The sequence below is a fragment of the Prunus persica genome, chromosome G4, assembly GCF_000346465.2.
Source record: "Prunus persica cultivar Lovell chromosome G4, Prunus_persica_NCBIv2, whole genome shotgun sequence".
Taxonomy (NCBI): domain Eukaryota; kingdom Viridiplantae; phylum Streptophyta; class Magnoliopsida; order Rosales; family Rosaceae; genus Prunus; species Prunus persica.
The window spans coordinates 22,767,446-22,791,169 of record NC_034012.1 but is presented as its reverse complement, the minus strand read 5'-3'; the positions used below and the strand labels follow the sequence as shown (position 1 = coordinate 22,791,169).

At 38.2% G+C, this 23,724-nt stretch overlaps 2 protein-coding genes across 2 annotated transcripts; both read left to right on the top strand.

The window, feature by feature from the left end:
* Positions 10,471-15,692, top strand: LOC18781119 (probable methyltransferase PMT26). The gene is made up of 9 exons (XM_007214482.2): positions 10,471-10,755; positions 11,121-12,212; positions 12,297-12,446; positions 12,902-13,172; positions 13,634-13,744; positions 13,837-14,011; positions 14,371-14,643; positions 14,908-15,102; positions 15,205-15,692. The coding sequence occupies exons 2-9, from the start codon at positions 11,157-11,159 to the stop codon at positions 15,431-15,433; spliced, it is 2,460 nt and encodes an 819-aa protein (XP_007214544.1). The 5' UTR covers positions 10,471-10,755; positions 11,121-11,156; the 3' UTR covers positions 15,434-15,692.
* Positions 16,135-17,109, top strand: LOC18779972 (nuclear transcription factor Y subunit B-7). Its single transcript, XM_007214327.2, has one exon. It carries the CDS (start codon positions 16,417-16,419, stop codon positions 17,107-17,109), a length of 693 nt encoding a protein of 230 aa, XP_007214389.1. The 5' UTR covers positions 16,135-16,416.

The window sequence follows — 23,724 nt, the reverse complement described above, 5'->3', positions numbered from 1 at the left end:
TCATTATTGACATGTTATTCACTTGTTATTGACTTGATTTTCATTCTTTTTTTAACATATACCTAAGCAAAAATTAACATGCAACTCAAGCACAACGAAGAGATGCCAAATCCAACAAAATTTATGCTACAAATTGGGGAAAACCATTACTCTAACCCTAAACTCAAATTCCATAAATTACTCACCAAATGCTGGTTATTGCAAGGTGTCTGTGTCGGGTCTTTCTGTTTCTTTGCTCCACAAATGGAACCTACCACTTCCAACGATTACAGCTTCTCCCCTTCCCCTTCCACTGCTTCGCCCCTTCACTGATTTGGAATCCACACCTTTGCCCCTTCTACTCCAAATAAATACTTTTTCAGGGTCTGGAGAACGGAATGGCGAATCGTTGCCTTCAACTGTCGTTAGCCGTTGCCTTCATTGGGTATCTCAGACCTCTGGGTTTTAGAGAGATGAGTTCTTTCTGTTCAAACTTCGAACTTGCCTCTTATTCTTCTTTTTCGGACGTGTTTCCCTCTTCTTCTTCTTTTTGGACGTGCTGGATATTCAATTCGGGTGTGGGTTCCTCACCTACCCAACTGTGAAACTTTATCTCAATTCTCCCCAGCCCTTGGATTGATCTGATGGCTATAAAGTGAACCCCTTATAACTTACCCCTTATAAGTTTCCACTCATTATAGTCAAGGCGATCATTTGGCCCCTTTGTTTGGGCCTAAATTCCTCGCGCCAACCCAATTGACATTGGTTCATATCAAAAAACAGAAGTTTGGGCTTTATTTGAAATCAAAAAGCAGCCCAAGTGGTTTTAGAGGTCCAGATCTTTGTGAAACAATTAGCAAAAGATTAAAATTGCAGACTAAAGATTAATTGCCACTAAATGGTGACTTAATCTGAACAAATCAAAGCTTCTAATTAATTTCAGGATTAGGTCCAGCTTCTAAAAAACTCTCATCGTTGATCTCAATCCCAGAGTGTAAGTCAGCAGACTTTTTGGGAAGATCTTTTCTCAAAAAAAGAACCCACATGACTTTCTGACTTTGAAAAGTCAAAATTTTCCACTAAGGTAGAGGAAGTGATGGGGAGTTAATGAAAACAGGTTAATTAGAAAACGCTCTCTATTTAAAATGCCAGGAAAAGAAGACCAGGTTCCCTTTCTATATGCAGAAAGGCTTTGCATCATAGCAGGTTATGTTTTCAAGAGATAAACAGGGAGCAGGAGAGTTGTTCGTCAGAAAAAGAAAACGGACCATCATGGCAGGTTATGTTTTTGCAATAAACAAACAGAGAACAAGAGAATCGGTTTTTCAGAAAAAGCAAATGGACCATCACAGAAACTGACTATTGATGGTTCTTTTTTGCAAGATTAATAAATTCCCCCTTCTCTGCATTAGAAAGAGAAAATCTTTTCAAAAGATCTGCCCCTAGATATTAAATAATAAAAAAACAAAGCCTTATTCAAGTTCTCTATAAATATAATAGGAGGTGAACAAGGTTACGGCAGCCAAAAATTCAATCAAAACAAAAACTCTCAAAATCACACTGTCAAATTTAAAACAAGGTCAGTTGATCTTAAAAAGTCTTCAGACTCTAAAGCAATCAAACCCTTTGATTCACAAAAGACAGATCAGCCAGAACTCAGGTTTCTAATTTTAGAAAAGAAAAAAAAAACAGTTTACAAAGAAAACGAGATTTCTCTCGTTACAAATTTGGTTCAGCACATGCCAAATCAAGCAGAATTCAGATTTCTCATAGCATGAAAACCTGAACAAATTTACAGAGATGTCCTGAGCTCTCAGAATCCCTAGAATAGCTTTTGGATGATTCATCATCAAGCCAAACAAGTGCGGCAATATAGCTCCAGGTCAATAATCATCAACTCAGCCACTCACAACCCCGTCCAGACTAAACAAGTCTCAATTATGTCCATCCTGCAAGCCTCCCCATGGCTAGAATACATTAAGAGCTCTGTCAATCCCGACATTGGTATCGATTTCCAGCTGAGCCCCATCAGTTGAAGGTGCTGACGTTTGAATCCAGCACAATTATTGAAGGACCCGACCCAAATTTTACTTTGGAATTTGAGTCAAATCCTGTGCGTGTCCGACACCTAGCAAATGCTAGGCACAAATTGTAAGATCCCACATCAACCAACGGAGAGAGGGTGATGTGCCTTATATGTGCACACCCGCATCCATCTAGCACGAGGCCTTTTGGGAGCTCACTGGCTTCGGAGTCATGGGAACTCCGAAGTTAAGCGAGTTGGGGGCCAGAGTAATCCCAGGATGGGTGACCCACTGAGAAGTTGCTCGTGAGCTCCCAGAAACAAAACCGCGCCGGCAGTGAGGGGGGCCCAAAGCGGACAATATCGTGCTACGGCGGAGCCGATTCCGGGATGTGACACAAATGACCAAACTGCCATTCTAACTAAAAACCCAGTTTTCTAGTAGCTAGACTTCTGCCTAAAAATTGGCAGAGTCTCCCCTCTAAATAGAACATTTCCCCAAAAGTCTCCACCTGTCAACAAACATTTACATATGTATCTCAATCATTCAGCATGCATTTAAATATATTCAAGCAATCAAACATCATAATATACTGGTCTTAGGCCTCAATAAATCAAATAAAGCACTTTGCTAACAACATTCAATTCAACATTAGAATATCAATAATACAATAACAATCTCAAAGACTCCAACTTGTGGCTGCACCTTTAATACTAGGCTACCTACGTACTCTTGCTGAGGGATCAAGCCACACGTAGTTCTTTCCTATACTCATATCAGTCATATACTGAATAAAAATGCTCCATACACTGAATTCCATTTAGTATAGTTTAAGAATATCCTAGAATTGAAATTTTCTACTCCTAGGCATACCCTCATTCCTGATCCATCAATCCCATCCTCGCAGGCCTCGAAGACACCACTTCTATCCGAGCCGCAATCCTTGCAGGCCTCGGTTATACCCCTTCTATCCGAGCCGCAATTCCCCTTCGCAGGTCTCGGAGATACGCCTTCTATCCGAGCCGCAATTCCCCTTCGCAGGTCTCGGAGATACCCCTTCTATCCGAGCTGCAATCCCCCTTCGCATGTCTCAGAGATACCCCTTTCATCCGAGCCGCAATCCCCCTTCGCAGGTCTCGGAGATACCCTTTCCATCCGAGCCGCAATCCCCCTTCACAGTTCTCGGAGATACCCCTTCTATTTGAGCCGCAATCCCCGCTTGCAAGTCTTGGAGATACCCCTTCTATCCTCGCCGCAATCCTCGCTCGCAAGTCTCGAAGATACCCCTTCTATCCGAGCCGCAATCCGCCCTCGCAGGTCTCGAAGATACCCCTTCAATCCGAGCCACAACCCCCGCTCGCAGGTATGGAAGTCCCTAAAGGTTCTAATATGCCTAGGAAACATGTCTTGTGAGTTGGCCTCTATCAGACGGTCGGATTAATCACGATCGCACAATCGGACAGTTAATATAAACCTAGCCCAAGGGTTGGCATTTTTGGAGTATCCGGGACTTCGTTTTATGATCCGTCGAATTCTATTCGATCGTGGAATTACCTAGATTAACATACATGAACTCAGGTTCGATCCAACGGTCCGAGCCTATTGAACCCGGAAATCGCACAATAGGCGAAATCCGTTCGACGTTCAAACAGTATCCAAATTGGAATCCAAGTACACCTACGCACTCGTGACAACTAGGAGATCAATTTAGGGCAAAATGTGGCTCAACCACTTTGCCCACGCGCCGCCACACGACCCAGCAACGCGTGGGTACCCAAAGCGATACCACTCGCCAGAAAATCTCAAAATCAAGGGCCAAGCTTCCTACCCTAGGTTCAGGACATCAATTGGAGCCACTTTTGTTCTTGGACATACCTCGAAAAATGGCCGGAAGTGGCCGGAATTTCAACCCGAAATCCTGCCAAACTCTGAGTTATAAATTGAACAACCTGGGCTAGAAATCAATCAAATCCTACCCAACCATCAGCTATGGCTCGAAGAGTAGGTGAGAAACCATACATCACTCGTCAGAATTGGTGGCCGGAGGATGGAGAACGAAGTCGGGAAGTTTCTGTCAAACTGGCGCGATCCCTAGCTGTTTCCGGTGGATTCTAGTGGCGGCTAGTGACGGTGCTGGTTGGGAAGTGACGGGGAGGGGATGGCGGTTCAGGCCGGTCCTGTTTGGAGCTCACCGGCTTCGATGGCAGTGGTTGTGCCAAATTGATCCGAGAGGGGGAAAGGGCTGCGTTCCCGGGGAGAGGGAGAGAGAAAGAGAGAGAGAGAGAGAGATCTGGTTTTTAAAACCAATTCCAAAAAATTACTATTTTGCCCCTCTTTGAAATTTGATCGTATCTCTCTCGTTACAACTCGGATTTGAGCCCACTACGTGTCTACGGACTCAACTCGATGTGCTCTACACAACAATACAACTGAAATTCTCAAATTCCTTCCTGAATAAAAAGTCAACTTTAAACCTAATAAAATATTCCGTGGGTATTCTAGTCATTTCCTTGAATAAAATAGTAATTAAGAATTAATTAAGGATCAGGTTGTTACAGTTATACCCAGTTCAGCGTGAGTCATAGGTAATAATCCAAGCAGAAATTGAAGCCCAATGTTCTGTTCTCCCTGCAGACATAGGAGTTCCTTTTTATCTTAAAAATTCTGTAACAGGTAGTTCTTCTTGAAAAAAAATAATTTGATTTGTTTTCAATATTCATTTTGGCCAGAACTACCAGTTTACTGTGATAAATTGTGAAGTCCTTATCAGTCTGAGGCAAAAAAATAACTTACTTGGGAGATATTCCTCGACCAAATTCACAATCACTTGTTAAAGTCAGTAACTTGGGGCTCAAGTTATCTATTTTTTCATAAGTCTATTAGGGTTTTTAATTGCTAATAGTGGCACACTCGCACCACCAAAGAAAGTTGACTTGTTGACCACCAATGGTTTTCAAGCCAATGGGGAACTTTACCCTACCATCACAGGATTAAATCAAAACAGATTAATACCTTTTTTTTTTATGTCCCTCCTCTATCTCCTACTCAAAATTTTGACATATATCCATGTCCTATCATTTAAAACCAAAAAACCAAGCAAAGGACTCACTAGTGTAGTGGTTTTGAGTATTTACTCTCTTAGGCAAGGTCCTGAGTTCAAGTCCTAGCATCCGTGTTGTGTGTGTGAGTTTAATATGTTATTGCCCCTTTCAATAGGAAAGGTCCTAAAAAAAATAAAATAAAAATAAAAACCAAAACTTAACAATGTTTAACTTTTAAACTAACTTTGTTATATCCAAATAAAATAATAATAAAATGAAATGTTATCAAATGCTTCATCTTCTCTATCAATATTATCGAACTTTTCTTCTTCGCACCAGTTTCTTCCTCACCAACCAATGGTTCACCCATCAGTTCATTAGTAATAAAATTTATTTTTATAACATTTTCATCTCTTCTTTGTCCCTGAAACTTTGGCCAAATCTCACTTTTCTCATCAAAGTTAAAGTGGCCCACTTAACCCCCTTGACTGTGATAGTGTGTTCCACTTTATCCCCCATCGTTATCTCCATTAATAACTCTGTCAATTTTGATGACGTGGCAATGCTATTTTAGTCTTTTTACCACAAGTGATGATGTGTCATGTGAATGACCCACTTTTTTTTATGTTTAAATTGAATTAAATATAAAATAATGTAATTACTTATTTAATTAAAATATATATATATAAAAAAGGGAAAATTAATACACAAACCCCCCAAATTAAATTTTATCCACATTGGAATCAAAGGGTCTTCTTTTTTTTAAGAGATTGTAATTAAGAGACATAATGTCTTGAATGGGTCATACCTAAATTAATAAAACTCAAGTCTGTCAGGGATGAGAGCGAAATTGTGTTGGGTGGAGGTTCATACGAATTACTTGTACAATTTTTGCCTAACAAAAACCATATGCACTGTGAGATCTCTGGAACCTGGTACATACCAAGAGTTAGACTCAACTACACAAAAGATTCTTTCCTATACCCTCTTTTCCATAATTACTTTCTCAACCCAAGAACTCTAATCATCACCTCATAACATGAGGAACTTCTCAAATAATTCCCCATTTAATTAGTCACCTGAACCAATCATAAATAATCATATTCCAAAAGTAATTTCATATCCAAGCGTTTATAAACATTCGAGAGAAACAATATTATACAAGAATCATAATTTTCCAAATTCAATTTCTCGAAGATCCTTAATAAATCATCAAAAAATACTTAAGGGCATTTTCATCCAAATTACTTTTAAGCACTCTTAACTCTAATATTTTCCAACCAGAAAATTAAATGCTATTTTCTAAGCACCTCAAAATATTCAAAGGCTCACATTCTTCTTTCAAGAAGTGATTCTGCCCAATCAAGAATCACTCCCAAACGTGCATTTACAGAGAAACTAATCAAGTTGATGATCTTCTAGTTAAGAGAGGTCAGAATCATTCTCATCCATGTATTTGGTTTAAATTCCTTTCATCAAACATTAGATGGTTTGTTAAATGTGATTTGTATGGTGTTAAGATTCGTCATGAATCTTTGTTGTAATTTTCTTTATATTAAAAAAAAAAACTTGAGCAAAGGACTCACTAGTGTAGTTATTTAGAGCAATTGCTTCCTTAGAAAAGGTCTTGGGTTTGAGTCATAACATCCGTGTAGTGTGTGTGAGTTTAATATATTGTCACCCATCTCAATGAGAAAGATCTTTTAAAAAAAAACTTGAGAAATGAGCGAGTATGGCATGCTTGTAAAAATGGTGTATAATCTATATATATAAAGCAAAAGGCAGAAAATGGTAAAACATTCAAAATACTAGAAAATACCATTGGTTAGCAAACATTAAGAATTGAAATTATTAATTAAATGAGGATAATATGGTAAATTCACACTTTTCATATTAAAAAATTAAAATTAAAAGAAAAATCAGATAATGAATCCTACTTTTATGGAACACAACTACCTATTATCTTTTTTAATTCTAAATTAAATTTAAAATTAAAAACCGCGCTTGCAAAGAGGCTAATATTATTTTGTGGGTCATAAATATATATATATAAAGCAAAAGGCAGAGAAGGTGAAACATTCAAAATGCCAGAAAATGCCTATGGTTTTTTTTTTTTTTTTTTGGTTGAGAAACACCTATGGTTAATGCAAATATTAAGAATTAAAATTATTAATTAAATGAGGATAATATGGTAAATTCATACTTTTTCATATTAAAAGAAAAATCAGATAATGAATTCTATTTTAATGAAACACAACTACTCATTATTTTTTTTAATTCGAAAATAAATTTAAAAATTTTGTAAAAAAATTTCTCACAGGCACAAAAGCGCGTGCAGAGAGACTAGTAATTCAAAAAGGGAATCTATATATATAAAGCAAAAGACAGAGAATGGTGAAACATTCAAAATACCAGAAAATGCCCTTAGTTAATCCAAGCATTAAGAATTAAAATTATTAATTAAATGAGGAGAATATGATAAATTCACACTTTTTCATATTAAAAAAATTTTTAAATTAAAAGAAAAATCAATAATGAATCCTATTTTTATGAAACACAACTACCCATTATCTTTTTCAATTTTAAAATAAATTAAAATTTTTTTTAAAAAAAAAAAAAGCTTTTCGCAGGTGCGAAAGCACGTGCGAAGAGGCTAGTGCAAATAAAGTCTCCTCTTCATGAAAAAGAATAGTAAGAATATTTTTTATTATATTGTATTAGTCGGTGATGGTTTTCCATTTAGGCACATGGCACGTCGTGCCGCGCGCTCTTCTCTTCTCCTCTCTATGATTTTTTCTTCTTATTTTCTTTTACATCCACCGACATACAAAACAGGAAGGCCACTTCTCTTATTAGTAATAATGGAAATGCACCTGACACACTTTGACCAATCAAACGAGAGAGAAAGAGGAAAATCATTAAAAAAATCATTTTCTGTCTCCCCAGTCAAATATTCCTCCGTCGATTTGTTTGGTAAAAAACCCAATATGTGAGTGTATCCAACAAAATAAAATAAAATTGTGAGTGTAATTCTAACTTAATTCATATTGGGTAAATTCCACTTCCACGATCCTATTACTTTTGTTATTTTAATTGCAATCTTATTTCCAAATTAATTTAATAAAACAAAAAATATTTCAGTAAAAAACTGGACTGCGAATCCAAATTTTTTTCATTAATGTATTTTTTTTTTCATTAAATGGATTATAATATTATCCTCGCTCAGTCTTGAACACCATATATGAAACTTTCTCCAAACCCAACTCCGTATCCTTTTTGATATCGTTCATACATCTTCTATATATATAAAGCAAAAGCCAGATAATGGTAAAACATTTAAAATACCAAAAAATGTCCTTAGTTAATGCAAACATTAAGAATTGAAATTATTGATTAAATGAGGATAATATGGTAAATTAACACTTTTTCATATTAAAAAAAAAAAAAAAATCAGATAATGAATCCTATTTTTATAGAACACAACTACCCATTATCTTTTTAATTCTAAAATAAATTAAATTTTTTAAAAAAAAGTCTCTCGCAAACACGAAAGGACGTGCGGAAAGACTAATCTATATATATATAAAGCAAAAGGCAGAGAATGGTGAAACATTCAAAATACCAAAAAATGCCCTTGGTTAATGCAAACATTAAGAATTGAAATTATTAATTAAATGAGGATAATATGGTAAATTCACAATTTTTCGTATTAAAAAAATTAAAATTAAAAGAAAATTCAGATAATGGATCCTATTTTTATGGAACACAAATATCCATTATCTTTTTTAATTCTAAAATAAATTTAAATTTTTTAAAAAAAAAACCTCTTGCATGCCCAGAAGCGCGTGCAGAGAGGCTAGTGATTTATTAAGAGCAAAGCTCCACGAGACCTTAACTTGGGAGGAAATTAATTGCCAAAGATTACTATGAGTAGATGGTTTATTTATTTAGGAGATATGTATAACAATGCACATACAAAAGCTGTAAGCCAAAAAGTTAGGTTAGGGAGGTATTTTCTTTTGTGCTTTTGTTTTGTTTTTAGTTTGTGTCGTTTTGTTTTGTTTTCCTGCAACAGTCAACGGTCAATGATATCACATTTGCAGCATAAGCATTTATTGAATCATTACGTTACGGGATGCCAAAGATATGAATTTTCATTATAACCGCTTTTACTAGAAAGGTTGGTTGCTGGTTAGTCTGTCGGCCAAATCCTCATGTGTAATTTTGGTAGCCTAATTCTCTAGAGCGGTGCCTATCACCCCTTAAGTCAAGGTTCTAATAATAAATTATCGCTTCTAATCAAAAGAAAAAGGGAAAAAACTAATGTTCATTTTGACTAATCCTTCCATTGACCATGATAAGCTACCAACCATGCAGTACTCTAGTGCATAAATTAAGCAGTACGTTGAGTAAACCCCAAACCTCATTCAATTTACATCTCAAATTTAATCATTTCAATTAAAGCTCCCTAGGTTAGATCTCAAGCATAATCACCCCAAAAATAAAATAAAATAAAATCACCGAAATACACCCATTTTCGTGATAACGATGAATCTATTGTTGCCAATTTGATTTGTTCATTTTTTTCTCGAGGGAATTGGCAATTTGAATTTTGAAATAGGGTTAATCTTTTTATTAGTTCCTGAATTTAGACCCGATTTGCATTTGAATGCCTCAATTTTCAAAATGGTTTCCGTGGTCCTTTAATTTTAGTTTCGTTAGGACAAATGGTCCTGCCGTCAATTTTGTTAATTTTTTATGTTAAATGCATGGGCAAAATGACATTTTTGTATAAAAATTGATTAAAATATGAATACAAAATTAAAAAAATTAAAATTAAACTCTCTCTCTCCCTCTATCCCGATTTCTACTCCCACCAAACTTGATTTTTTTTAGTTGGTTTTTTAATATTTTCTTTTATTGTTATTTTAAAGATATAATTTTTTATTCATTTTTTTGTTTGAATAAAAATACCATTTTGTCCTTACATTTAACAGAAAAAATTAACAAAATTGACAGCATGACCATTTGTTTAAACGAAACTAAAGTTAAAGGACCACATGAATCATTTTGAAAATTGAGGTACTCAAATACAAATTGGGTCAAAATTCAGGAACTAATAAAACGATTAAACCTTTTGAAATATATATTTGATCCTTATTTTAATTTTCTAAATTACGGAAAAGGAAAAGAATTTAATGGACAAAATTAAAAATATTTACGAAACTACCCTTTCCGCAATACGCGGAGTGCCGGATTTACAGTAGCTTATCCTCTTTCACGGCTTTCCTGTTTGTGGCCGTCTCTCTCTCTCTCTCTCTCTAGGAATGACGCGTAAATAAACTGGAAGTTCTTCGTACTGTGCAATTCATAGGAAAATAATAAAAATAATAATTATTCGATAAAGAAAGAAAGTTCTCTCTCTCTCTCTCTCTCTCCCCCCTAACTCTTTGCTATTAAATCTCTTCCGCGTCCTCTACCCTTTTGCCAACTACACTTCACTCTCTCTCTCTCTCTCTCTCTCTCTCAAGCAACCATCAAAATCAAATACCTCTCTTTCTTTTTCTATTCTTTTCTTTTTCTATTCTTTTCTTTTCTTTTCTCTGGCGATGAACATGGAGGGATAACCCTCGCAGCTTTTGCTCTCTCTCTCTCTCTCTCTCTCTCTCACGCAGAGATCAGATCTGCTTCACATTGTTATCGCAAACAAGGTACCTCCAAAAGATTTCAAAATTTTCAGCTCAGATTTCTTCATATTCGATGCAGATCTGTTAATTTGTTTCTTTCATTCCATGGTTGTTACTTTGTTTTTCTTAGCTAAATTTAGATTCTTGGGAGACTCTGACTCGTTTTCCTGTGTTTCATAGTGGTCAATTGGTTGTGGTTGTTGTATTTAGTAATCTTTGCCTTTCAATTTGCGTTGCCAATTTCCCTTTTTGGCAACTTCATAACTTTATATTCATATTTTCGTTTTCTGATATTGCTAGATCTAGGCAATCTTGTTGGATCTGTTGAATTGCATTGAATTACGTTGTTGCGTAATTTGTTTTTGTATTTATGTTGTTTCAATTTTCAGGTGTAGATTATTACGGAACACTTGTGCTGGGAAAACATGGCGACAGGGAAATATACTAGAGTAGACAATAGGAGGTCTTCGGCGAGTAGTTACTGCTCGACCGTGACCATTGTGGTGTTTGTAGCTTTGTGCTTGGTCGGGGTTTGGATGATGACCTCGTCGTCTGTAGTTCCTGTTCAAAATGTAGATGTACCTCAGGAGAAAAAGAGCGAGCTCAACGAGCAAGACAACAATAAGGTTGATGTGAAGGAACAAGTGAGTGACACCAATGAGGGCACTACCAGGCAATTTGAAGATAACCCAGGTGATTTACCTGAGGATGCAACCAAAGGAGACAGCAGTGATGGTGCTACTCAAGTTGAAGAGAAGGTCGAAGGGAAGTCAGAGGAGAAGACTGAGGAGAAATTTGTTGAAAAGACTGAAGACACGCCTGAGGAGAAAACTGAAGAGAAGAATGAGGAGAAATCTGAAGATGGGTCAAAAACTGAAACAGAGAACGGAGGAAGTAAAACGGAGGATTTAGATTCTAAGGTGGAAAATGGTGAGTCGAATCAAGAAGATGGAGAGAAGAAGAGTGATGGTACTGAAAATGATAATGAGAAGAAGTCTGATTCCAGTGACGATGACAAGAAATCGGATGAAACTAAGGATACTGAAAACGTGAATGGTCAGATAGAGGAGAAAGTGGACCTAACTGACACTAAGGAGTCAGATGGTGAGAAAAAGGAAAATGGGCAGGCCAAAAACCAGAGTAGTAATGAGGTTTTTCCTTCTGTTGCTCAGTCAGAGCTGTTGAACGAGACTGCAACTCAAAATGGGTCATGGTCAACTCAATCGGCAGAGTCAAAAAATGAGAAGGAGGCTCAACTTTCTTCAAATCAGCAAACTAGTTACAACTGGAAACTCTGCAATTCCACTGCTGGGCCTGATTTCATCCCATGCCTTGACAATTTGCAAGCCATTAAAAGTCTTCATAGTACCAAGCATTACGAACATCGTGAGAGGCACTGTCCCGAAGAGGCCCCCACCTGCCTTCTTCCTGTGCCGGAAGGATATAGACGCTCAATTGAATGGCCAAAGAGCAGGGAAAAGGTATATAACTGAATTAAAATGCCAATTTATTTCCACATTAACTCTCTCCTTTCTGAGATAAATTGATAAGGTGCATTGTTGCAGATATGGTACTACAATGTTCCCCATACCAAGCTTGCTCAAGTTAAGGGACATCAGAATTGGGTCAAAGTTACTGGTGAATATCTTACTTTTCCTGGTGGTGGAACTCAATTCAAGCGTGGTGCTCTTCATTATATAGATTTCATACAAGAGGTGAATGCTTTTATTCATCTGATCCTTTTCACATCCAGTCCACTTGTATTACTTTGCATGCCAGTTTAGTTTCTTTCTGTAAATCTGCATGCACATTTACTGCATTGTCACAATGTGTGCATTCAATCCTTGGATTTTCCCCCCTAATATTTTAATCAACTCATGCCTTGAGGAATATTCTTTGTATAGTCAACAATGTGTTGCATCCAATCTTTGTAGTTCTGGGATGTTAGACTTGAGACCTATTTATGCTAAAAGCGTTCCAGGGCTCACTTTTATAAACTCTCTATTATAAGATCAACGTAGTAGTAATTTCATCATTTTAACTTGATGGTCTTTGGGAAATAAATAACTGTTTTCAAATAATTAGTTTGCACTTAGTCTACTAGTAACTGTTCTTCTTAGTGCTAATCAAAATTACATTTTGCTTAGCTTTAATTGTCTTTATCTTGCAGTCTGTTCCTGATATTGCATGGGGGAAACGATCACGTGTCATATTGGATGTTGGATGTGGGGTTGCAAGCTTTGGAGGCTATCTCTTTGACAGAGATGTCCTTGCAATGTCATTTGCCCCAAAAGATGAGCATGAAGCTCAAGTGCAGTTTGCACTTGAAAGAGGAATTCCTGCTATATCTGCCGTAATGGGCACGAAAAGGCTTCCTTTCCCCAGCAAAGTTTTTGATGTTGTCCACTGTGCCCGCTGCAGGGTTCCTTGGCATATAGAAGGTATTCCAATTACTTTATTTAATTTGTGACGACTAAATGAAATCAAGATCATCTGGGTTTAGATTGTTGTTTAAATTTCTGTTTCCATATGTGAGAAGTAAGGGCCCTGTTCAGCTGAGTTTTCCAGAACTGTTATAAATGATGTTGAAAAGCAACAATAAGTCTTCTGATTTGAAAACTTGAAAGAGATTTTGAAAACATTGTTTTGATGCCTTTTGTTTTCAAGCTTGTTTTCTGAAACTTCTTCTGGAAGAAGTTTTCAAATCTTGTTTGGTTGCATCTTAAATACTGTTTTCTACTTCCATGATTTTTATGATAGAAAAGTGTTGGTGAACAAAAACCGAAGAGGCTTCTACATTTGGAAGATGTTTAGCCAGCCTTTTCTGCTGTAGTAATAGTTAGAGGGGGCTTTTTTGGTCAATTCTTTTGTTTTGGACATTCACATTAAGTATGATATGCAGGTGGTAAGCTTCTATTGGAGCTGAATCGTGTATTGAGACCTGGTGGTTTCTTTGTCTGGTCTGCTACTCCAGTTTATCAGAAGCTGGCTGAAGATGTTCAAATATGGAATTGTAAATTATTTAAAACCTTGTATCTTTAGAATTTTTTATTTGGACTTGGTTGGTGAATTCTAATGAGGCAATTTTGTGGGGAACATTTACAGCCATGAAGGAACTAACGAAATCGCTATGCTGGGAACTTGTGTCAATTAATAAGGATACAATAAATGGAGTTGGTGCAGCCATATACAGAAAGCCCACTTCAAATGAGTGCTATGAGAAAAGATCACAGAGCAATCCTCCTCTCTGTGGTAACTCCGATGATCCAAATGCAGCCTGGTACTTGTTATCTTTAACTTCGTTTTTTCTTTCATATATTTGTATATTTTTTAAATTCAATGAAGAAATTGGAACATTAAATTTCCGGACATTTGATTTAGTTGTCAAGAATCTTTCTGGATCAAATCACAAAGTTCTATTTATGGCGTAATGAGCCTGCTTAACTTCTATTGTGTTGGTGAATGGATATTTTCTCATTGATTCTTAAATCATGTGAAAGAATACTATGATGCATTTGGAAGAACACAACTGTTCTCTCCATAGAATTGGAAATGGTGTTACTGGTTGCAAACCTGAAGACAACTATAATTTTCAAGCTCTATAGCTGCCCTCATCCATGGTTGATTTGTTGTACACAGGAATGTGCCACTACAAGCATGCATGCACAAAGTGCCTGTAGATGCAAAAGAGCGTGGGTCTGAATGGCCTGAACAGTGGCCATCGAGGTTGGACAAGACACCTTACTGGTTGTTAAGTTCCCAAGTTGGTGTTTATGGGAAACCTGCCCCCGAGGATTTCACTGCAGACTATGAGCACTGGAAACGCGTGGTGACCAAATCATATCTAAATGGAATGGGGATTAACTGGTCATCTGTTAGGAATGTTATGGACATGCGAGCTGTGTATGGAGGGTAAGTGAAATGGTTCCTTGGTGTTATAATGTTATCTTCAATAGTGTGTTTTGATGGGTTTTGCTTGATGCATGTAAAAATCGACAAACTTTATAGTTTCTACTGTATCATTTATCTTTCTTGTTCTTGAGCTTGCCAAAGAATATGTACAAGTGGGATATTGAGTTAGAGGTGGTGGTTTCTTAATTATATGTGTGATGTAGCTTATTGTATCTAGTCCTTTTGTCTGTTTCCATTGGTGCTGACTTCTGGTTGTGCTTGCAGATTTGCTGCTGCTTTGAAAGATTTGAAAATTTGGGTCATGAACGTGGTCTCTGTAGACTCTCCAGATACACTACCCATAATTTACGAACGAGGTTTGTTTGGTATATATCATGATTGGTGTGAATCATTTAGCACCTACCCCAGGTCCTACGACCTTCTCCATGCAGATCATCTGTTTTCCAAGCTTAAAAAAAGGTATGCACTATATACCATTTCTCATTTTCGCAGCAGCAAAGCATTCATTTCATTAACCAATTCTTTTTGCCGTCTAACTTTGGAATGGTTTATGAATGACAGGTGCAATTTAGCGGCTGTAGTTGCAGAGGTTGATCGGATCCTTCGACCAGAGGGAAAGCTTATCGTGAGAGATGATGTTGAGACTATTAATGAGCTGGAGAACATGGTGAAGTCAATGCAGTGGGAGGTTCGCATGACCTATTCCAAAGACAAGGAGGGATTGCTTTGCGTCCAAAAGTCCTTGTGGCGGCCAAAGGAGTCGGAGACACTCAAGTATGCCATTGCGTAAGCATGCCCTGGAGTGGCTGGCTGCTAAGAGGATATAGTTACACATTCTTTTTTGTACTGGTTGTTAATTGAAAATTCATGGTAATTGTACTTTATATTAGCCATTGTATCATTCTAGTTAGGCCTTGTAGTAGGGTCTCTTGATTTTTTGTTACATTTTTTTCTTTCTTTTTAAAATTTGATGTTTGGAGTTCCATTGTAACACTACCTTGCTGGTTATTGATGGAAAAAGAAAATGAGAACATTCTTGCAAGTGTAAACCCTTATTTATTTATTTATTTTATAATATCCGAGGTTTGTTTTTTTGGTCGAATAATATATGAGAATTTGGATTGTCCCTTTCGAAATGCCTACCTAGACTGGTAAATTGATGTGATGTGAGGAAAATGGTTCAAGATCTAGGCCATATTTGGTACCCCTGTTATGGACACTCACCAGGTTTTCAAAATCAGAAGAAAATAAAACAAAGAATGTTTTTAACACCTGACGGGGATAAAAGTTGTTAAAGTCGAGCCTTACCCGAATACGTAGTAGTATGAGGGCATGCTTAGAGTAGCTTGTAGTGTTTTCTTCTCAATGTTGGAAATGAGGGCATGCTCAGAGTAGCTTGTAGTGTTCTCTTCTCAATGTTGGAAATGAATCCGAAGTTTAATTTCTCGAAAACTTGTTCGGGAGACTTGAAAAAGAGTAAATTGCAAGAAAGGAAAAGGAAAGGTTTACTGGATCAATGGGGGGTATGCCACGTAATTAAGAAGTGATTTTTATGTTGGAAAAGAAAGTTGCTTAGATTAGGTGACGACAGTTCCTGAGTGGTGAGAGAGAGAGAGAGAGAGCGAGTCCCTGGGGAGTTTAATTGGTGAAAATGAACCTCTTCAGCTGCCTATTTTTATGGTTTTTGTTTCTGTGTAATTTTAGGCTATACATATACCAAAATCCTTAAACACTCACCACCAATTTTCCTTTTAACAAAAGAAAAGAGAAAAAATGGAAGATGAGAGGCTAAATGGGCCAAGTGGAGGGAGCCCAGAAAACCCATGTGGTGTAAAGAGCAGTGCAAGTAGCAATAACAACAACGGCAATAGCACTTACAATAACAATAACAATAGCAATAAAGAACAAGATAGATTCCTCCCCATAGCAAATGTTGGTCGCATTATGAAGAAAGTGATCCCAGGCAATGGAAAAATCTCAAAAGATGCAAAGGAGACTGTTCAAGAATGTGTCTCTGAGTTCATAAGCTTTGTCACAGGAGAAGCTTCTGATAAATGCCAGAGAGAAAAGAGGAAGACCATCAACGGTGAAGATATCATCTGGGCCATCACAACCCTCGGATTTGAGGACTATGTACATCCATTAAAGCTCTACCTCCAGAAATATAGAGAACTTGAAGGGGAAAAGCTAAATGTTCCAAAGCAACAAAGATTGGAACAAAGGCAGCTGCAGCAACACCAACAAAACCACCACCACCAGCAACCAGAACAACAAGAACAACAAACTTTAGTATCTGCTTACGATAATAGTGTATATTCTTCCACCAATCTCCTTTCTCAGCCATCTTTCATAGCCGCTGCCGCTGCGGATCATCATCAGACAGCCTTCTCTTTGCCCTTCTCCCCAACTTCAATTCAAAAACAATTGCACCCACAAGATCATATTGATTCAGTGGGGCATTGGTAATGGTAAGAAGAAAAGAGTAACTCAACAAAGAGAAGAGATGGTTGTTTTCTTTTTCTTCCCTTATATCATGCTATACAAATGTAAATGTTGATATATACTTATACTTGGCTCAATCTTTAGGAGGTGTATTTGGAAAGAGCTTGTATGTATAACATGCTTAAATTGCAAAATGAAATGTGATGATGAAGCTTTATCATGAATTCTTGCAATTATGAGTGCTACTGTTTGTTGCTATGCATTTATGATTAGCTTTGTGGAGTCCAAGAACGTAATACGTTAAGTAGCTACACTATTTATTTTAACTACTAATTTTTTTTGGGATAAATAATGTTTTACTATTTAATTTATTTGGGTGAACGAAAAGCCATTTATGATGATAGTTCAACTACAATTTGCTTTAAATGTGGTTTATTTAGTGGGGAAGCATTATCAAGAGATATGTGATAATTTGACCACTGCTATGAAGTTTGGAATCGGGGCTATGGGACAAATATTAAGGGCAATGGGTTGAATGAAGGTGTTCATCCTATGGTGTAAGTGTTATTCTGTTGTCTTGCTCACATCGTTGTTACGTTCATGTTCGGGTAACTGAGTTCCTAGTTATACAACAACTTATTACAATGTGTAGTACAAACCAGAGGTGTCAAACAGGACGGGTCGGCCCAGCACGGCATGAGCTCAGCCTGTTTAAATGAGACACGACACGACACGAGCACGAATATTAATAGGCCGTGCTCGGCACGGAACGAAAACTTGGGTTGGGCGAGGATCAAAAAAAGAGGTCCAATGGACCAAGTCGGCCCATGGCCCGAGCCTGCTTCAAGCACGGCACAAGCCCAAGCCCGCTTCAAGCATGGCCCAAGCCCAGCCTACTTAACATTTTTTCCTTTCTCAAAAGTCAAAATGCAAATATTTTGACATCTAATGTCATTGTTTATATGGTTTTATTTTTATTTTTATTTTTATTATTTTTTATAATCATAAACATATATTTGATGTCTTTCATTTTAGGGAAATTATTTGGGTCCTTAATTAATTAAACAACATTGGACTTGATATCTAATCAGTACATATGACATATACGCTTCTCTTATAGTCAAAGCAAGATATTTCTTCACATATAAAATAATAAGTTGTTTAAAGATGAAAAGTTGAAGTGGACTTTGTGGAGTTGGACACTTTTTGCCCTCCGCCCTTTCATATTGTTTGGATGTTTGATTGATTAAGGTTTTCAAATAGTTCATCATTTCTTGCATCTAATTATATTTTTAATGTTTATAATTTGAATTATGTAGTGAAAAAAAAATCAAGTGAAAAAAATTCAAATTAAATGGTTGGTTCTTGGGCCTGAGTATGGCACAAGTACGAGCACGAGCACGAGCATGGCACGAGCTCGGCCCAACTCGTTTCAATGTGGACATGGAATTTGGACCGGGCCGGGATAAATGATTTTACTAAATGGGCCGGCATGGCAAGGCCCTGTTCACCCGTTTTTGATTTGTTCCTGTGATGGTAGGGTAAAGTTCCCTATTGTCCTGAAAACTATTTGTGGTTAACAAGTCAACTTTCTTTTGTGTATGAGCGTGCCACTGCTAGCAATAAAAACCCTAGCAGACTTCTTTAAAAATGGATAACTTGCGCCCCAAGTCACTGATTTCTAAACAAGCGATTGTGAATTTGGATGAGGAATATCTCCCAAGTAAGTTCTTTTCTTGCCTTAGACTAGTGAGGACTTCACAATTTTCACAGTACAAAACTAGTAGTTCTGGCCAGAATAAATAACAAGAAAGTAAACTGTTTCAGACAGAACTACCTTTTACAAGACTCAGAAAGGGAAAGACTAACTCTAAAAAAGACAAAAGAGCATTGGACTTCAATTTCTGCTTGGATAGCTACTTTTGATTCGGATTGAATTGGACCATCAACACCTTCAACTGTCAAGTTTCAGCTATAAATCGATACCAACGTTCGAGTCTGGCAGAGCTTTAATCTATTTCAAGCCCTGGAAGGCTTTTTGAACGGGCAGAATTGGAACCTCTTCAGTCTGGAAGGGGCAGAAGTGGCTGGATTTGATGAATACTGAGCTGGAACTGTGCTGTAGTACTTGTTTTGCTTGATCAGGGCTCTCTATAAATTTGTTGAGGTTTTCATATTTGCAAAACCCAAACTTTGCTTGTTTTGACTTATGCTGAACCAAATTTGTAACGAGAGAAATCTCGCTTTGTATGACTATTTCTCTGAAACTGAACTGAATTTAGAGACTCTGAATTCTAGCTTGACTTGGTTGCAATGAGCTTTGATTGCTTCAGTGTTTTGAAGGTTTTTTGAGATCAAGTGATCATTTTGAGCTTTTGTTTTTGATTTATTTTTTGGCTGTCCTTTGATCTGTTCACCTTCTCTCATATTTATAGAACGCTAGAGTGTGATTTTTTTTAATCTTTTAATAATGGGCGGTAGATTTTCTAAAAACAAGATCTTTTATTTTAAATGTCAAAGAAAAGGGGATTTTTATCTATTCTGGCAAACAAACCATCAACAGTCAGTTCTTTATGGTGATCACGTCTCTGTTTTTTGAAAGAAAAACCTAATCCCTTTTTAACCTTTAATTGCTTTTTGTAAAAATTCAATCTGCCGTGATGGTTAGTTTGCTTATCCCTTGGAAATGATGCCTGTCCTGATGCAGAATTATATAGAAAGAGATTTTGATCTTCTTTTGACTGAAAAGATTGGAGATATCTTCCTGTTTGAGACCTGCCTTCATTAACTCCTTATCAGCTCTTATGACTAGTTGAAATTGCTGACTTTTCAAAGTCAGGTAGTCACGTGGGCTTGCTTCGATTTTGGGCTTTTCTCTTTTTCATTTGATCACGCCAAGCCCAGGTTGTGTTTTGGGACTGTGGGCTGATTTCTTTTCTCTGTTTTCCAAAGCCCAAGTTTATTCTCGTGGGTTGATAGATCCTGGGCTGGGCTCTTGATTCCAATTTAAATGGAAAAGTCCAAACTGCCTGGATTCTGAGATTGCTTTGTCGTTTTGGGCCTCTAGCGTTGGGCTAGTTGTGCAGAATTTTGGCCCAAACAATGCCCCCTTGAATCTGAACTGTTTTTGGAAAACGGTTTCCAATTTTTAACGGTTTAGATTTGAATCAATTGGCCATCAATGTTGCGCGCCACTCTTTTCCGCTTTAATCAACCCACGTTTGCCACGTCTTGTCTACTGAACTAGACTTCGTGGGAAACTGGGCAGCCATTGGCTAGTTTACTAGCTAGCCATCATCAGATGATGCCTTGCCTTCTTCTTTCCACGATTTTGAGTTAAAAAAAAAAAAAAAAAAATTCAAACCCTCAACTCTTGTTCATTCGAAAAACCTAACTCTTTCAAACTCTGATTTCTTTCAGAATCCTTTGTTCCTTCCTGCAATCAAACTTCGATTTCCCCTCTTTTGCTCGTATTTTGAAAAATGTCATCTCCAGAAACTCGTGCCAAGGCTTCCCCCTCTCTTCCTCCTACTTCTATCTCTGGTGTTGATAACCATGCAATAGAGGTTCGAAGCAAGCTCCATCCATTTGCCCAGAAGAATCTGGACGAATATGTCCTTCACCTGTTTGAAAACACCTTAGTTCTAGGCCCTCATTGGTTTGGCCCTGTTCCTGCTGAAATGGCAGAACTGTTCAAGAGTCACGCTGAAGCTCCTTTGTGTCTTTAGAGTTCTTCTGCCCTGGCTTCTCATACCTGGGTTAGTAAGAATTTGAGTCGCTCTTATCTTTCCAGTGAAGTGAGGAGCAGCACGATGAAGTGGGTGGATTGGATCGACAAGGTTCTTCCAAGATATGGAGCTCATTGGAAGAGGGTTGGAATCTATGATGTCATCCTTCTTTCCAAGCAATCCATTAACAGGGATAAGAATCTTTTGGCCGCTGCTCTGTGTTTCTGGAATTCTGTCAGTAACACCTTTGACTTCCGCCTGGGCTTAATGACTTCTACCTTGCTGGACATGGCTCAGATTTTCAGGTTCAGACCCCCTGGAAGACCTGTGGATGCAGTTGGTGATTACCACAGAAGGAAGAATCAAGAAACACTAGCCAAGCCATTCACTATCTCTTCTGCTACGATCAACCAGAACTGCTCGTTCTCAAATTATCTGAAGAAGTTCAGCACAGAGAAAGATCGAGATCAGCAGAACATGTTATTCCTCTTGTATTGGCTGAACAAGTTTATCTTTCCCAATTACTCATCAGCAGTTCTGCTCGAGTAAGACATCTAGTGGAAGTTTTGCATAATCATAATGATGTGGGGCTTGGTCCAACAGTTCTGGCCCATTTATTCAAGATTCTGCATACTGCTACTCTGGAGAATCCCCTGAACCTGTTTGCTCTTGGTGCATTCTGGATGGTTCAGATCTGGCTACAAGTGTACTTCCCAGAGCTGAGGTTTCCGGATGTAGTTCTGCCTGATGATCAAGTTATGGCGCTTCCTTTGATGATGGCAGAAGTGCCCAAACGCTCAATTGAAGAATACTGGATGTTCTTCAGGCACTGCACCAAGAGGTCTGCTGCTCAATGGTAGGTGGTACTCAGAAGGACCTATCCTTGGTTTCAGCCTAGATACAGGCTGTTTGAGAAGGAACCTGAAGGAGAAGAAGCCAGAAATCGAGTTCAGGAAGAAATTCCTGAGTGCGATGCTGCCTAGGGATCTACCCTTTGGGGGTGGGAAGCCTCCAAACTATCATCTAAGGGCAGAAGTGTATCATCCCAACTTCTGTATACAGCAACTTGGCTGTCCTCAGCTTATTCCACTCAAATCGTATAGAAGCTGTAATCGGCCATTTCTTGGAGAGACTCAGGTGATCTGGAAGTGCAGAAGGATTGCAGGTGCTCTGTGAACAAGATCAACAATAGTGTGGATGCTCTTTATCCATCCTGGGAGCCTAATTCCTACAGTTATGCCGATTTCGATGCTTGGTGGAGAGCTAGATTCCAAGGTCTGCCTGCCTCAAGTACTGCCCTCAAAGTGCTCTTTGATGGCTGGGATTCCTGGGCCATTTATGCAGGGCTAGAGGCCAAGAATTTCAAAGTGCAGACCATCAAAGACATCAATGCTCAAGTCATAGAAGGTAGGTTCTCCATTATGTCTGTATTTTACTCATTTTGCCTCTGTGTTGATGTCTAACAATTTGTTCTGTCTGTAACAGATCCCTCCCTGACGAAGAACATATGTGGACAAGCTATCCAGGCTGTAGAAGTGATTAGTAAGCTTTCAACACTCCATTCCTTTTATTATTTTCCTGCTGGATTGACTTCTGACTTGTTTGTTTCTTGTGCAGTCACTTCTGTCATAGCTGCTGGAGACTTGGGAGTTTCCTTTCAGAGATGAGGAGGATGAAATTCTGGCAGAACAACCAGCTATTGAGGCGACTCCTTCTGGCAGAAAGAATAAGAGAAAAGAGATTGCTCCAGCCCATGATAGTGCTGTCTAGCCTGAGACTTTAGGTAAACCTTTTCAGCTTTCCTGATTCTGTTCTGCCCTGTTTAATTCAATTCAGCTTGTGTTCTAATCATTTATTATGTGTCCTTTGCAGCTGAAAGTCCTCCTCCCCTTCCTACTAAGTTAAAAAGGCTTAGGAAGAGAGCAGTGGCAGAATGCTTAGCCACATAATCTGCAGCAGCTCCTACAACTACTTCTGGACAGATGAAGAGCTGAGAGAGGCTTTCGAGGCTGTGGCGCAAGAAAAAGAAGCAGATGCCTCGACAGGGGATAAAAAAAAGGCAAAGATGCTGAAGAAGAGGTGAGACCTTAATCTTGTTGTATGGAATATGACTATTTTGCATCTGTACTTTTTCTTACTTTGACTTTTGTTCGTCTGTAGGAGGAGATCCCTGCTGAGGTGATAGCAGAGAGTATTGCTTTGGCGAAGAAACAGCAGGAAACTCAAATGGCAGAACTGACAAGCTCAGAGTTGGCCCTTTTTGAAGATGCAAAGGCAGAACACTCCACTGTAGTTCCAGTACCTGCGGAGCAGTCAGAGCAATCTGCATCAGAGCTTGTGGCACAGGTAGAACTTCCTGTTGCAGCTCCAAAACTTGAAGTGGAGGTAGAATACCCTGTTGCTGTTCCTGAACTTGAGGTAATTTTTGTTATGTCTTTGACTATCTAGTTTCTTAGTTCTGTTCTGTCTTGCTTCTAATGCCTTTGTCCTTTTCAGGCGGAAAAAGAGAGAACTGCTGGGGTTCTGACTGTAGAATTAGTCCCCTCAAGCCTCCTATTGTGGCTGTAAGTATCACTGTGCCTTTAGCTCTCCTCCTATTCAATTTAACATGGAACTAACTGAAATCACTTCTTTGCAGATGCTTATCCATTCTGTCCTTAGTTCACCAGCCACGGCCTCATTTGCTGATCCAGAACTGGCAGAATTTGAAGCCATGGATCTGGATGCTCAGCTGGACAGGCTAGAGAAGCTCAGCTCCACTCCTGGCAAGGCTAAGTCCAAAGTAGTGGATGAGGCAGTGGACAGAGTAAAAATATGGTAGACAAATGAGCTGAACTTGGATGAGAATAGAGAAGCTGTTGACCAGCTGATGAAGGATCTGGACCTGCTGCATAGGGAGAACATGACTCCC

Coding starts and splice junctions, on each gene's coding strand:
- LOC18781119 (XM_007214482.2), top strand. CDS start 11,157: ATGGCGACAGGGAAATATACTAGAGTAGACAATAGGAGGTCTTCGGCG. Junction 12,447..12,901: donor ATATAGATTTCATACAAGAG/GTGAATGCTTTT, acceptor TTTATCTTGCAG/TCTGTTCCTGATATTGCATG. Junction 15,103..15,204: donor TTTTCCAAGCTTAAAAAAAG/GTATGCACTATA, acceptor TATGAATGACAG/GTGCAATTTAGCGGCTGTAG.
- LOC18779972 (XM_007214327.2), top strand. CDS start 16,417: ATGGAAGATGAGAGGCTAAATGGGCCAAGTGGAGGGAGCCCAGAAAAC.